The sequence below is a fragment of the Microtus ochrogaster genome, chromosome 10 (genome assembly GCF_000317375.1).
Source record: "Microtus ochrogaster isolate Prairie Vole_2 chromosome 10, MicOch1.0, whole genome shotgun sequence".
Classification (NCBI taxonomy): Eukaryota; Metazoa; Chordata; class Mammalia; order Rodentia; family Cricetidae; genus Microtus; species Microtus ochrogaster.
In genome coordinates, this window is record NC_022016.1 from 26843573 (window position 1) to 26855590 (window position 12018).

Genomic DNA, 12018 nt, shown 5'->3' on the forward strand with positions numbered 1-12018 from the left:
TACAACTTAACCAGTGGTTCTGTGCTGAGTAGTGCTGGAAACCAAGGAACCACTGTGCTGGGTAGTTCTTGTGAATTAGAGTCACCTGGAAAGAGGAACCCTCAACTGGGGAGTGCCTCTATTGGATAGGCCTGTGTGCAAATCTTTGATTATTTTCATGGTTATTGGTTCATGTGGGAAGACCCAGCCCACTGTGGGTGGTGCCTCTCCAGGTATGGTGGTCCTGGTTTCTATGAGAAAGCAAGATGATCACGTGCAGAGGAACATGCCAATAAGCACCTTCCTCTGTGGTCTCTGCTTTACTTCCTGCCTTGAGTTCCTGGCTTAGCTTCCCTTGCAGGAGTCGAATAAACCCCTTCCTTCCCCAAGTTGCTTATGGTCAGTGTTTGTCACAGCAGCAGAATGAGACTAGAACAGGCCCACCCAACTGAGTTAATTAATGGGAGCTGCCCAACTGCTTGAGACTTACCTCTCAGGGGTAGGAGGGTCTTCCACATGATGCCTTTTGCCACATTATGATGTAGCAAGAAACCCACAGAAGGTGTGGCCTCTGGATGCCAGATTGCAAATCTGTTCCCCAAGCCAAAATAAATTCCATTATTTGTAAACTTTCAAAGATCCACATTTGGGGGCCAAATCGACTTACTTTTGCACATCATGGAAGGTTTAAGTGTTGAAGGAACAAATGTGTTTTAAAGCATGCCTAGTGAAAACTGTATCGATAAACATGTTTCCCTTCCCTGAGAAGATGGGGTCCAGTTCTCAACTCATCTTTGGTAAATGTGCTAATTTGGAAAATAAGGAATTGATAGGGGAGTTTGTGTACCTAGTTAAAAGGCACCCCTCCTTGTCTCTACTCTCAAATGAATTTTTCTAGTTCCTCTTCTCTATTTTGGGTGAATATTTACTATATTTGACATCTAGAAGCATAAAATACAAATCTTACATTTCTTACTATAAGTAAGCATATTTTAAAAATAGGTTTATTATAAAGGATAGAAGCCGTGAGCACTTTTGAATCTTTTAACATTTGTGAGTTAGTGGTAAGCCCATGGAAATAGATTAATTTTCTAAAAATTTGTGTGAACATTTGAGTTCCTGCCATGTATATGTGCCTGTGGAGGTCATAATATTCTGGACCTGATATGGTTGCTGGGAACTCAATGGGTCCTCTAGAGGAACAACAATGGTTCTTAATCACTGAGACCTCGTTCCAGGCCCCAGATTTATTTTAGCTTTTAAAAAAATTGTTGTTGTTGTTGTTGTTGTTGTTGTTGTGTGTGTGTGTGTGTGTGTGTGTGTGTGTGTGGCATGAATGAAGGTGCCTGTGGAGGCAGAAGTATTGAACTTCCTTGGTGCTGGAGTTGTGCATGGTTTTGAGCCACCTCACCTGAGTGCTCTGGAAATACACTTGAACGCCAGATTATTCACATCTTGGAGTCTCTCTATACTGCTTATTCTTTATTAAAACAAGGATGAATCAGTCGTGTCAATGCTGTAATGAACCAAGCCAAATGGAAGCCCCACAGAGTGTATCCACAGTTTGTTCAGTAGACAAGCAAGGCAGCTCACAAGCTGTCGTTTAATTTCAGTAAGTTCATACCCTACCTCTTTGTCCTAAATTCTAGGAGATAGCCCACTGAAGCTGGGTAGAACAGGTACATGTGCCATTTAAAAGGGCACCTAGAATAGCTCCCCCCCCGACACTCACTATACAGGAAGCAAAGATGAGAGAAATAAACAGGTCAAGGACAAAAGCAGAGTGTGCATTGCCACTAGGAGTTACCACATGTCATAGTTTGACTAAGACACTGTATTACAGAAGGGGTGCCTGCTACAAGCCCAGTACTTAGGGGGCTAAGGCAGGGGTGCCCTGACTTGAGGTTAGCTTGAGCTACGGCGGAAAGTGCTGCCTTAAAAAAGAAGGAAAAAAAGGGAAGGGAAAAAAACAACAACCATAGAATAACAAGCTGCACCTCAGTCTCACCTCTGCTGAGGACCAGAAGTTACACTGTTAAAAGCTTAACTCATTAAATACACTGTTACTAAAGAATTCAAATGTAGGAAATGCCTACCTAAAGGGGTTCTTAAGCTATTTTACATAGAACAAGTAGCTATATATGAATTCACCACTGAACTTTGTGTAGGGTGAGTCTGTCAGGAACCAGAGCATCAAGCACCATGGTTCACAGAGTTCAACAGAGATCTGCCTTCATCTTCTTACACTATCTTCCAGGTGGAGCTGGGGGCGAGTCCTCAGTTTCAACAGAATGCCATTTTGCAGGTGAATCACCATGGGCACATCACAGCGCTTAAAGTCCCAGGTGCACTTTGGTGGTATCCATCTAGACTCCAGGGTTCCCCTCTAGCCTGTGAACCATCTGCATTTGGAGTTCACCTGGGGAGGTACTGACAGCTCCCTCCCAAATGTCTTCAATTCCCCCTTCCCACTGCAACATCATATTGTGGAGATTCAAGAACTTCCCTTGTTATTTTACACCATGCCCGGTGTAACGAGCCCCCCGGGAACTTCACACAGTATGAAATCAAATTGGTGATCCCTTTGGCTTCAGGGTGAGGGCAGAGGACCAGATCCAGATGCAGGAAAACACTTAGGGAGTTAATTCTGATTGGCTTTGCCGTCCTGGGTAGGCTTTGAGTTTTGGAAGTCTTGCAGGTTGTACACAGCTCCCTTCATGCTTGCAGTCTGCCTACACGGTGCTGGGGTGAGAAAAAGTCCTTGCGGGAGGCTGAGGAACCTGGCATCAGTCTCCACTGGCAGCATGCAGATACCTCGCAATATCCCGGTGGCCCTGCTCTTCAGCCAGGTCCACCGGCAGGCGGCCCCAGGCGTCACACACATCCAGCCGCGCCCCTGCCTTGTGCAGCATCACCAGTGTGTCCAGGAAGCCCTCCCGAGCGGCATCGTGCACAGGTCTGGTGAGAGTGGCAGGGTCGGCGCAGTTGGGTTCCGCTCCGTGGAGCAGCAGCAACTCTGCCACCTGGGCGCTGCCCATCATCATGACCTGGGGGGGGAGAGTGGTCAGGGTGAGTCTGGATAGTGATGGTGGTGGTGGTGGTGGTGGGGGCACACGTAGAGCCAGCCCAGCGAAGGAGCTGGCAAACCTCAGGTGTCTGGTTTCTCATTTGCCTGTGTAATTCACTCCCGCTATAGTTTGGGCTGAACTCAAAATAGATTCTATTTTATTCTCTACAGGTCAAGTAACAGGAAAGGGCAGACAAATTGTTTATTTGTAATATGGAATACTGGGCTAGAGGGATTTATCTTAAGTGCCTTCTTAGCTCAGTTTGAACTGGGCTTTTTATTTGTTTTTTATTTGTTCCTTTATTGAAAACGGACTTTTTTCCTTCACATAATTTATCCTGATTGTTTTCCCTCCTCCTACTCCTCCTAGCCCCTCCCTACCTCCCTTCATCCAGACTAACACCCTTTCTATCTCTTGTTAAAAAAAAAATCCAGGCTACTAAGGGATAATAATAAAATAAAATATAACAAAACAAAAACTAGTATGTTGGAAATTGGACCAAACAAACAGAAGAGAAAGAGCCCAAGAGAAGGCACAAGACTCAGAGACCCACACATGAGCCTTAAAAATACTAAGCCTGAAGCCAAACATACACAGAGGACCTGGTGCAGACCCATGCAGGCCCAGTGCATGCTGCCTCAATCTCCCTGAGCTCATATGAGCTTTGCTCCGCTCTTACTTTCTTTCAGCCTCCTCTTCTTCAGGGTTTCCTGATCTCTGAAGGGGAGGGATTTGGTGGAAACACTGACATGAGGTCTCTCACACTCAGCATAGTGTCTGTCTGTGGGTCTCTGTTTGTTCCCATCTGCAGCAGGAGGAAGCTTTTCTGGTGATGGCCGAGCAAGGCACTGATCTATGAGTACAGTAGGATGTCAGTATGAGTCATTTTAGTGCTTTTTTTTTTAAACAGTACTATTTGGTGTCCCCCCCTAGGACCCGGGACTTTTTAGTTCTGGTTTTTGGTTGCAGAAGAAGTGTTGGAGATGGGTTCCTTCTTGTGGAGTGAGCCTTTAGTCAAATCAGGTATTGGTTGATTACTTCCCAGCATTGCATAACTTGCAGGCAGGACACCAGAGCCAAGATTGATAACGTTTTATGTTGTTTTTTAGACTGCTTTCTTTATCCCTCTAGGTCTAACCGTATATGCTTGTTGGTTTGTCAACTTGACACAAGCTAGTCATTTGGGAAGAGGAACTTCCGCTGGGAAAAGCCTCCCTCAGATTGGCCTGTGTAGGCAAGTCTGTGGGACATTTTCTTAACTCATGATATGGGGAGGGCCCATTCTACTCTAGGTGTACCCCACCCGTAGGTGGCCCTGGAAGATGTCAGAAAGGTGGCTGAACTGGAGCCTGCGAAGCAAATCAGGAAGCAGTTCTTCAGTTCCAGCCTGGACTTCTGTGGTGATGCAATGTAGCATCTAAGCAAATAACCCTCTTTCTCTCCAGGTTTCTTTTGGTCATGATTATCAGTGCAGCAACAGAAAGCAAATTGAGGCACCATGTAAAATAGGTACTCACTGTTGCTTATTCTGTTTTGGAAGTTAGAGCAGTGCTAGAGGAGGAAACAACACACAAGTCAGTTTAAAAAAGGTTTTGCTCTTTCCGTGTCAAATGTCTGCGCTCACAAACTGTACTCTGATCATTTAAGCTAGAAGTGGAGATCAGAGGAAAGTTACATGTTCCAAGCTTCTTATACGTTACAGAAACAAATTATTTGTTGTAAATGTTTAGCATCTTATAATATCTTAAACCTAGTGTGACATACAGTGGAAAGTTTAGAGCAATCCATTGTAATATGAAATTGACATTCATTTACATTGTATGAAAATTTAATGCTAAGAAGTATTTTTCTATATAAAAAGACTATAAAAAGCTTGACTTGGTAGCAATTAAATCACAAAGATGCATATGTTAGGGAAAAATGATGTTTTGGAGATGTGATCCCATAGTAGCTATTTTGTAGCTATGCAAATATTAATAATAAAACAATTTTAGGTATCTAATTGTCCTAAACATTTGGTCTATGGGCTTAGAAATTTACATGTAGTGAGAGGCAGTGGTCATGTGTCAGTTTTTATCACATGAACATTAGAAACATTCCTTCCTTCAAGAAATATACTAATCTTATTATTTCTTTTAGTGAGGTAAAGGCTATTTTACAGTCACAAAAGGAAGATTTAAAAGTTCTCGGTACAGAAAATAAGATTATAAGAAAATCTTTTCTATAAGGTCTTTATAATCACTTTATAATGTTTTTGTTGCTTTAAAATATTCTTTTGTTAAACACTTTTTTCCCCTAAAATTTCAAGAGGGATGAATACTTATTTTCTTAAAAATCCACACTATTAATAAGAGCCCTTGTTTCCTTAGTTCCAGAGAGGGATGGAGGTGAACAACAAAGGCTGCTATAATAATCAACAGACTACAAAACCATTGTGTTCGATCGTCAAGAAATAAAGTCAACACTAATTAAAGCAGGATTAGTAAACACTGAACAAATTAAGAGAAAGTTTAGGGAACCGAACTGCCTTGCCATTCATTCTGAAAGGACCCAACAATTCTGTAGGGAGCGCTTTGCCTGTTCGCATTAAACAGTGAAAAACTACACCATATCACTGCCCGCATACAGGAAATTAAGCGCTGGGTTTGGGAAATCCTTAGTCCTGTGAATGCGTTTTGGTTTTTGAGGGGGAAAAAAAAAAGAAAATATCCATGCCGTTGTTTACAAGTTTCCAGTGAATGCTCTCCCTCCATACTACAATTTTGTGAAATTCCTTGAATCCAGGCCGTGTAACTGGTAATCTATCTACGCATCTTTATCGTGTAGTCCTCTGTCTGACCCTTCCTTTCCCACTTCGCTCCCCGAATGTCGGCCTTGTATCTGTGATTGTAAGATGGCAGAATAAATATTGGTATTTTCCCACCAATGCAAAGATCGGGAGGCTGGGGACGTTGCTCAAGGGTAGCGCACTTGCTCGCCCAGCATGTACGGAGTCGCGGGTTCCAGACCCAGCATCTCAAAACGAAGAAAAAGCCACGCAAGTGCGGTGGGTTTTTTCGATTATTTTTGTTTTTCAGAGCTTCTGCTCTGTCAAAACCCGCCTCCCCTTGGGCCGCACACGTCCTGCACACCAGGTGGTGCGCGGTCACAACTCGCAGCCGCGGAGGGCACCGCGCTCGTGCGCCCCCTGCCGGCGAGGCCCTGGGGTCCCCTGCTACCTGAATTGGGCGCCTCCCGAAGCGGTTGACGGCGTTGGGATCCGCGCCGGCTTCCAGGAGCTGCCGCACCGTCTCCACCTGCCCCCGCGCGGCGGCGGTGGCCAGGCCCGCGTCACTGCCGCCGCCCAGCATGCCCTTGTCCTCTTCTCGCAGCCGCGACGCGGAGCGGCAAGGATGGTCCTCCGCTGGCCGAGATTGCAGCACCCTGGTCTGTGAGCGACTCCTCCGCTTCCCGGGGGGGTCCAGCAGCTTCCGAGCCTGTCCTGGGAGCGCACGGGCTTGAGCGCCAGCGCCTGGGAACCGCACGGCCGGCACAGGCGACCAGGGCGCGGTGGGGAGCCCGTGGGCAATGAGCAGCGGCTGGCGATCTGCACCGCCGCCGGCCCCGCCCCCTCAGACCACGCCCCTCGTCCAACACCGCCCACCCCTTGAGGTCCTAGAGGCATGCGCAGAAGAGTGAGCTCTTGAGTTCACAACCCGGTGGGTTGGCTATTTTTGAAAAAGCTGAGCGTCTGTACCCAGCAGGCGGAGCAGAGGCGTTTATTTAGTCCAGGCCTACGGGTTTCGCTCTGGAGACGTTAATCGTCCCTTGCAATCGAGGTCGAAAGAAAGTCTTTAGGAAAAAAAAAATCCCACTTTCTGAAGACGTCTGAAAGTGACAGCATCTGTCATGCGAGGCTAGTTCATCTCTAGGCGGTATCTGAATTTAACGAGTTTCACGCCTTGCGACAGATAGAGCAATTTTCTGTTGGCCATGTCTTACTATTTAGTCAGCCAGAAAAAAAAATAGTAAAACATTCCAAGAATCCTGTCTCGCGTGTTTTTACTTTTTTTTTCCCCCTTTGAGCTGTGGTTGTAATTCTGAAGTTAAAATAATAATGTTTCAGAGACAGAGATAACGTCACACATACAAAAGTAGGTCTTAAAAATAAGATCCCTGGACGTGGGCTTAGCTACTTGGGAAGCTGTGACAGGAGGGTCCCTGGAATCCGGAAGTTCAAAGACCACCAGTGTGTAACTAGCCAGGCCTCCTTCTACAACCCCGAAGGTCCGGTTCCACGTGTCCACCGTATAACTTAGTTTGCCCTCTTACCTGTTTTAACCCACCTCAGCCAGTATTTGATTTTTAGTTATCATGTGTAATAAAGGGCATTTACGCAGGAATAATGAAACAATAAAACACGGGCGTGGTGCTGGGCCTGTCATTAAACAGGCTGAACCTGTCATTAAGCCCTTCTCTGAAGATGTAAAGATCAAGTGCTGCACTTCCCCCTAATCTTCCTAGGGGAGTTGGGACGAACATACCGTTTTACAGATTTAAAATGTTACAACTGATGCTGCAGTGAAATTGGAAGAGAGCCACAAGCTGTAAGCCTGTTGCCAAACAGCTCTGGGGAGATGCGTGAGGATGACTGGGCAGTTCTTATTTCCAAAACAGGTTCAGAGTGCTGATGAGGACAGCCCTCAAGGGAGGCTGTTTTATTTTTAAAAACCAAAGTTTCAGAACCCACCTTCTTGTACCCGTTTGTGAGATTCCCCGTAGTATTTGTTGTAGTCTTCGGCAGGGAAGAAAGTCTCCTTCTGGGTGAAATGTGCATAAACTGTTTCTGTTTTTTCTTGGGAACCAGCCCCAAATATATTTGCTGTCACAGGTGTTCCCCAGGTAGAATGGGAGAGAGGAAGATAGTGGGAAATCTGAGCTGCTGGGATGAATGGCATTGGTGTTTGCTACCAAGTGGAAATACTAAACCAGCAGGTTGATATTAATGGGTGTGATTCTGTCTCTGCCCCTCCCACTCCCCCAACACTGTGGCAACAGCTGTGAGCCAGACAGTGCTCATCGTTTTTATGCAGATGCTATGATTTTGAGCTCAGATTCTCATGTTTATGCCACAAGCTCTTTTGCCCATGGAATCATCTTTCTAGCCCCAGGAGTCTGTCTTTTAAGGATGTTGTAGGGACTATTTTTTTCTAATGGATCCAGTAATTAAATTTAGTTAATATACTTTTACTGACTATTGACTATGTTCTATATTTTAGCTTTTAATATGGATACATTTTAATATATTTTTTTACCTAGATATTTTGGTATTAAGAAAGAGAGGAGTTTAACTCTGGATGAAGGTTCAGGGAACGTTTTAGCGGAGTTTTATTGAAGAGAGTCTTTATCTGTTTGCTTAATTATTTTAGTACTGGCTACTGAACCCAGGGCCTTTCGCATACTAGGCTGCATCTCCAGCATGTGCTGAAGTTGTTAAAATAGTCACCACAGTCACATTACTTCATGTAATCCGTGAGCTTTGGACTTCTCAGAAGCTTGCAAAGTAAAAGGTACTTTGAACCAATTTCTAAGCTACCTTCTGTATAGTTAACGTTTCTGGGGATTAAACCATTTATAAATAAGAAAATAAAAAGAATTGTTTTCCTTTAAAGGGAACACAAGAAAATCACAGTAATACAGGAAAAAAGCAAATGAGCAGAATGATTGAGAATTTTTCCATGAGGAAGAAATGGGAGCTTTGCTCATCCAGAGGAAAGGAAAAGCATTTGGGGTAGGGGCAACGCTTGCGAGCGCGCTATTGCAATTACCAGCACCAAGGACAGCGCCAGCCCGTCCCGCCAGTCTGGGTGGTCCTTACCGGTAGCAAACAGAACTTGAAGGACGCCAATCTCGAAGGTTTATTGCCACCCCCGCCCCCACCTGGAATTTCAGCATCTGGGAGGCTGTGGCAGGAGGATTGTGGCAAGTTTGAGGCCAGCCTGGACTACAGGGCAAGACCTTGTTTTAAAAGCACAAACAAGACAACAGGAAACATCCTATGAGGAAACTCGATGGGCTTTCCCGCTAAAAACCTGCTCAACTTGTTTCCCATATATTATTGTGTTATTTACTATTATCTCTATAAAGAATAATATTCACTGATTTGAAAGAAGGAAAACAAACACTTATTCTGTTTCCTGTTCCAAGTGCTTTCAAAGCAGTATTACATTCCACCTCCATAAAACTCCTATGTAACATACACTCCTGTTGCAATTTTCCAGATAAGACAAAAATAATCAGAGAAACAAGTAACTTGCATATTACCTAATCACAGAGGTGGAGTCTAACCTGTGTGGCTTCAGAGCCTCTGCCCTTTACACTAGGTAGTATAGGGCAGCACCTGTGGTAGGCTCAACAGGAAAGAAGCAGGAACATGGCCAGCAATTATTTTCCAAACTATATTTTTTTCAGGTAGCTCACACCATAGCACACCCTTAATAGACTTGAGTGATGGTATTTCATATGTAAGACTTATATGTTAATGTGTTTGTCTTGGACAACAGAGTGAGATAATTAGGCATTTTATCTGTCCCTGGAGCCCGGCTGCCTTCAGGATGAAGGACAACCTCATGTTTGTGACTCAGACCCAGCGAGAGATGAAGCAGGGTTGAAACATAGCTTCAGCGGAAGGGTTTCAGCAATATCCTGGTCGAGTGGAGTGCTCACAATTGAGGAGGAAGGCAAGCCAAATGATAAACTGGCTTGAAGTTTGGAGAACGGCTAGAGGGAATGGGTAAAAGTGGTTCCAGTATTGTCTATCATGCAGGTCACTGAGGTGTTGAAGTTACAGTTTGTGACACTGGATACGAACTCACTATGAAAGTGGGAATGGAATTAGGTAAGTAGCCGAGAAAAGTAGTGACAAAACGGTGTCATCAGTGTGTCCAAGTACAGTGCTTCCTAGTGAGGCGGGAAGGAAATACAGAATCATTTCTGGGACTCTTCAAATTATATACAACCCACCACCTCTTCAGAAGGCTTAATTTTCTCTATTCCATTAGTTGGTAATAATTATTACAGGATTCACATATCCCACTTTGTGGTTTTTTTTTTTTTATGTCATCATGTTCTTCTTTCTTCCTTCCCTTCTCTTCTTATCCTGGGCTTTTGAGACAGGGTCTTACAAAGTTGCTCAGTCTGGCCTTGAACTTTGCCCTCCCTGTCTCAGCCTCCTAAGTGCTGAGCTTATAGGCATGCACCCATCGCTGGTTTCTCTGGTCCTCTCTCTTATTGTTAGGGGATTGAGGAACAGTGGTATCTTTATTGTCTTTATTTTGCAGGGGGACTATCTCGAAAGAGGACCTGCTCTTCACCACTGCTTGGTCATCATCATCCAAGAAAGTCAGGACAAGCACTAAAGTGTTTTCCGAAGCACTCGTAAGTTTTCAAGGTGATGAGTTATCTCTAGCATATTCTGAAAATGATTAATGGTTTGAAGATTGTTATAGATTTAATTAGTTTGCTTCAATCCTGTAGAATTTTTGCTTATGTGTGAGCTCTGTCGTTGGTCCTTTGTATGTTGGTTCCTGAATTCTTTTGGCATGATGTCAATGGTCTTGCTCAAAATCTCTAACTTCTGATGGTGTGTTCTAGTGTTAATCTTGCACACTTCCTGTTGTATACTTATTACCAACAATTTCTTTTGAGTAGTAAATAATACTTAAAAGCCACAATCTGGGTGTTGGTGGAACATTTTTGCTTCCAGGTTGGTCACTATATGTCTTGGCCCTTGTCTTTATACATGAAACATAATTGGCTCTTTTTTTTGTTTGTTTGTTTTTTCAAGACAAGGTTTCTCCATGTAGCCCTGGCTTTCCTGGAACTTATTCTGTAGACCAGACTGGCCTCAAATTCATGGATATCTGTCTGCTTCTGCCTCCTGAGCACTGGGATTAAAGGAAAGTGCTACCACCTCCCGGCACTTAGTTGGTTCTTAACTCAGAATAATTATATATAATTTCATCAATATGAGCATCCAAGGAGTTGTTAACAATTCAGTAGCATGGGCCTTTGGGCAAGTATGTCCTTGGAATGATTACTACAACCAAAGAAAAGCATCAGATAAATATCCAAAATGCCCCCATAATATGCCTATTTTGGAAAGACCACATTTAAATAATGTATTGGTAATGAGGGATGGAATCAAAATACTATTTAGCACAATCAGTTCCTTCCCTCTCGGCCCTGAGGCCATTCCTTCTACAGAGTCCCACTCCCCTCAGCCGTGTTGGGGGGATTTGGACTCCTTCCGGTGCACACATGGTATATTGTCTTACATGTAATAACTTGCTTGTTAATTCTATCACACCATGTCTGAGCCGGGGAGCTCATTCTCTAAAGCGAGCATATCTAGTTGAAGAAATAGAAAGTCACACTTGAAGAAGAAAGATTGCTGGGCCTGTGAGATGGCTCAGCGGGGAAGGGGACTTGCTGTCAAACCTGAGTTTGATCTCTGGATCCACACAATGGGGTACAGGTCTGTGTTGGTTGTTCATCTCACCTAGCTGTCATCAACAAATGTTTGCTAAGTGCCCGTCATACCTCAGACGCTCTTGTAAGTCTTCGAAGCTCGCCAGTGACCAAGAACAACAGCCACACCCCCACCAAGCCAAGCCCAGCTTTATGTTCTAGCATGGACAGTAATTTCTGCTGTAAAATTAATCACAACACAGAAATATAAAGTCACACTTGAAGAAAAAAGATTGCTGGGCTTGTGAGATGGCTCAGTGGGGAAGGGGACTTGCTGTCAAACCTGAGTTTGATCTCTGGATCCACAAGATGGAAGGAGAGAATGGACTCCTACAAGCTGCCCTTTAATCTCTACGGGTGTGCCATGGTACACACCTCACTCCCCCCCAAATTAATGAGTGTGAAAATGAAAAAAGTGTACATATCATTTAACACCCTCTATGTTTTTTTTTTTTTTTTTTTT

General features: G+C 44.2%; 1 protein-coding gene across 1 annotated transcript; it reads right to left on the bottom strand.

The window, feature by feature from the left end:
• Positions 1-1460: 1460 nt before the first annotated feature.
• LOC101997353 (cyclin-dependent kinase 4 inhibitor B) lies at positions 1461-6551 on the bottom strand. The gene is made up of 2 exons (XM_005352723.2): positions 6266-6551; positions 1461-3026 (listed from the first exon to the last, which is right to left on the bottom strand). The coding sequence occupies exons 1-2, from the start codon at positions 6395-6397 to the stop codon at positions 2766-2768; spliced, it is 393 nt and encodes a 130-aa protein (XP_005352780.1). The 5' UTR covers positions 6398-6551; the 3' UTR covers positions 1461-2765.
• Between the last annotated feature and the right edge of the window lie 5467 nt (positions 6552-12018).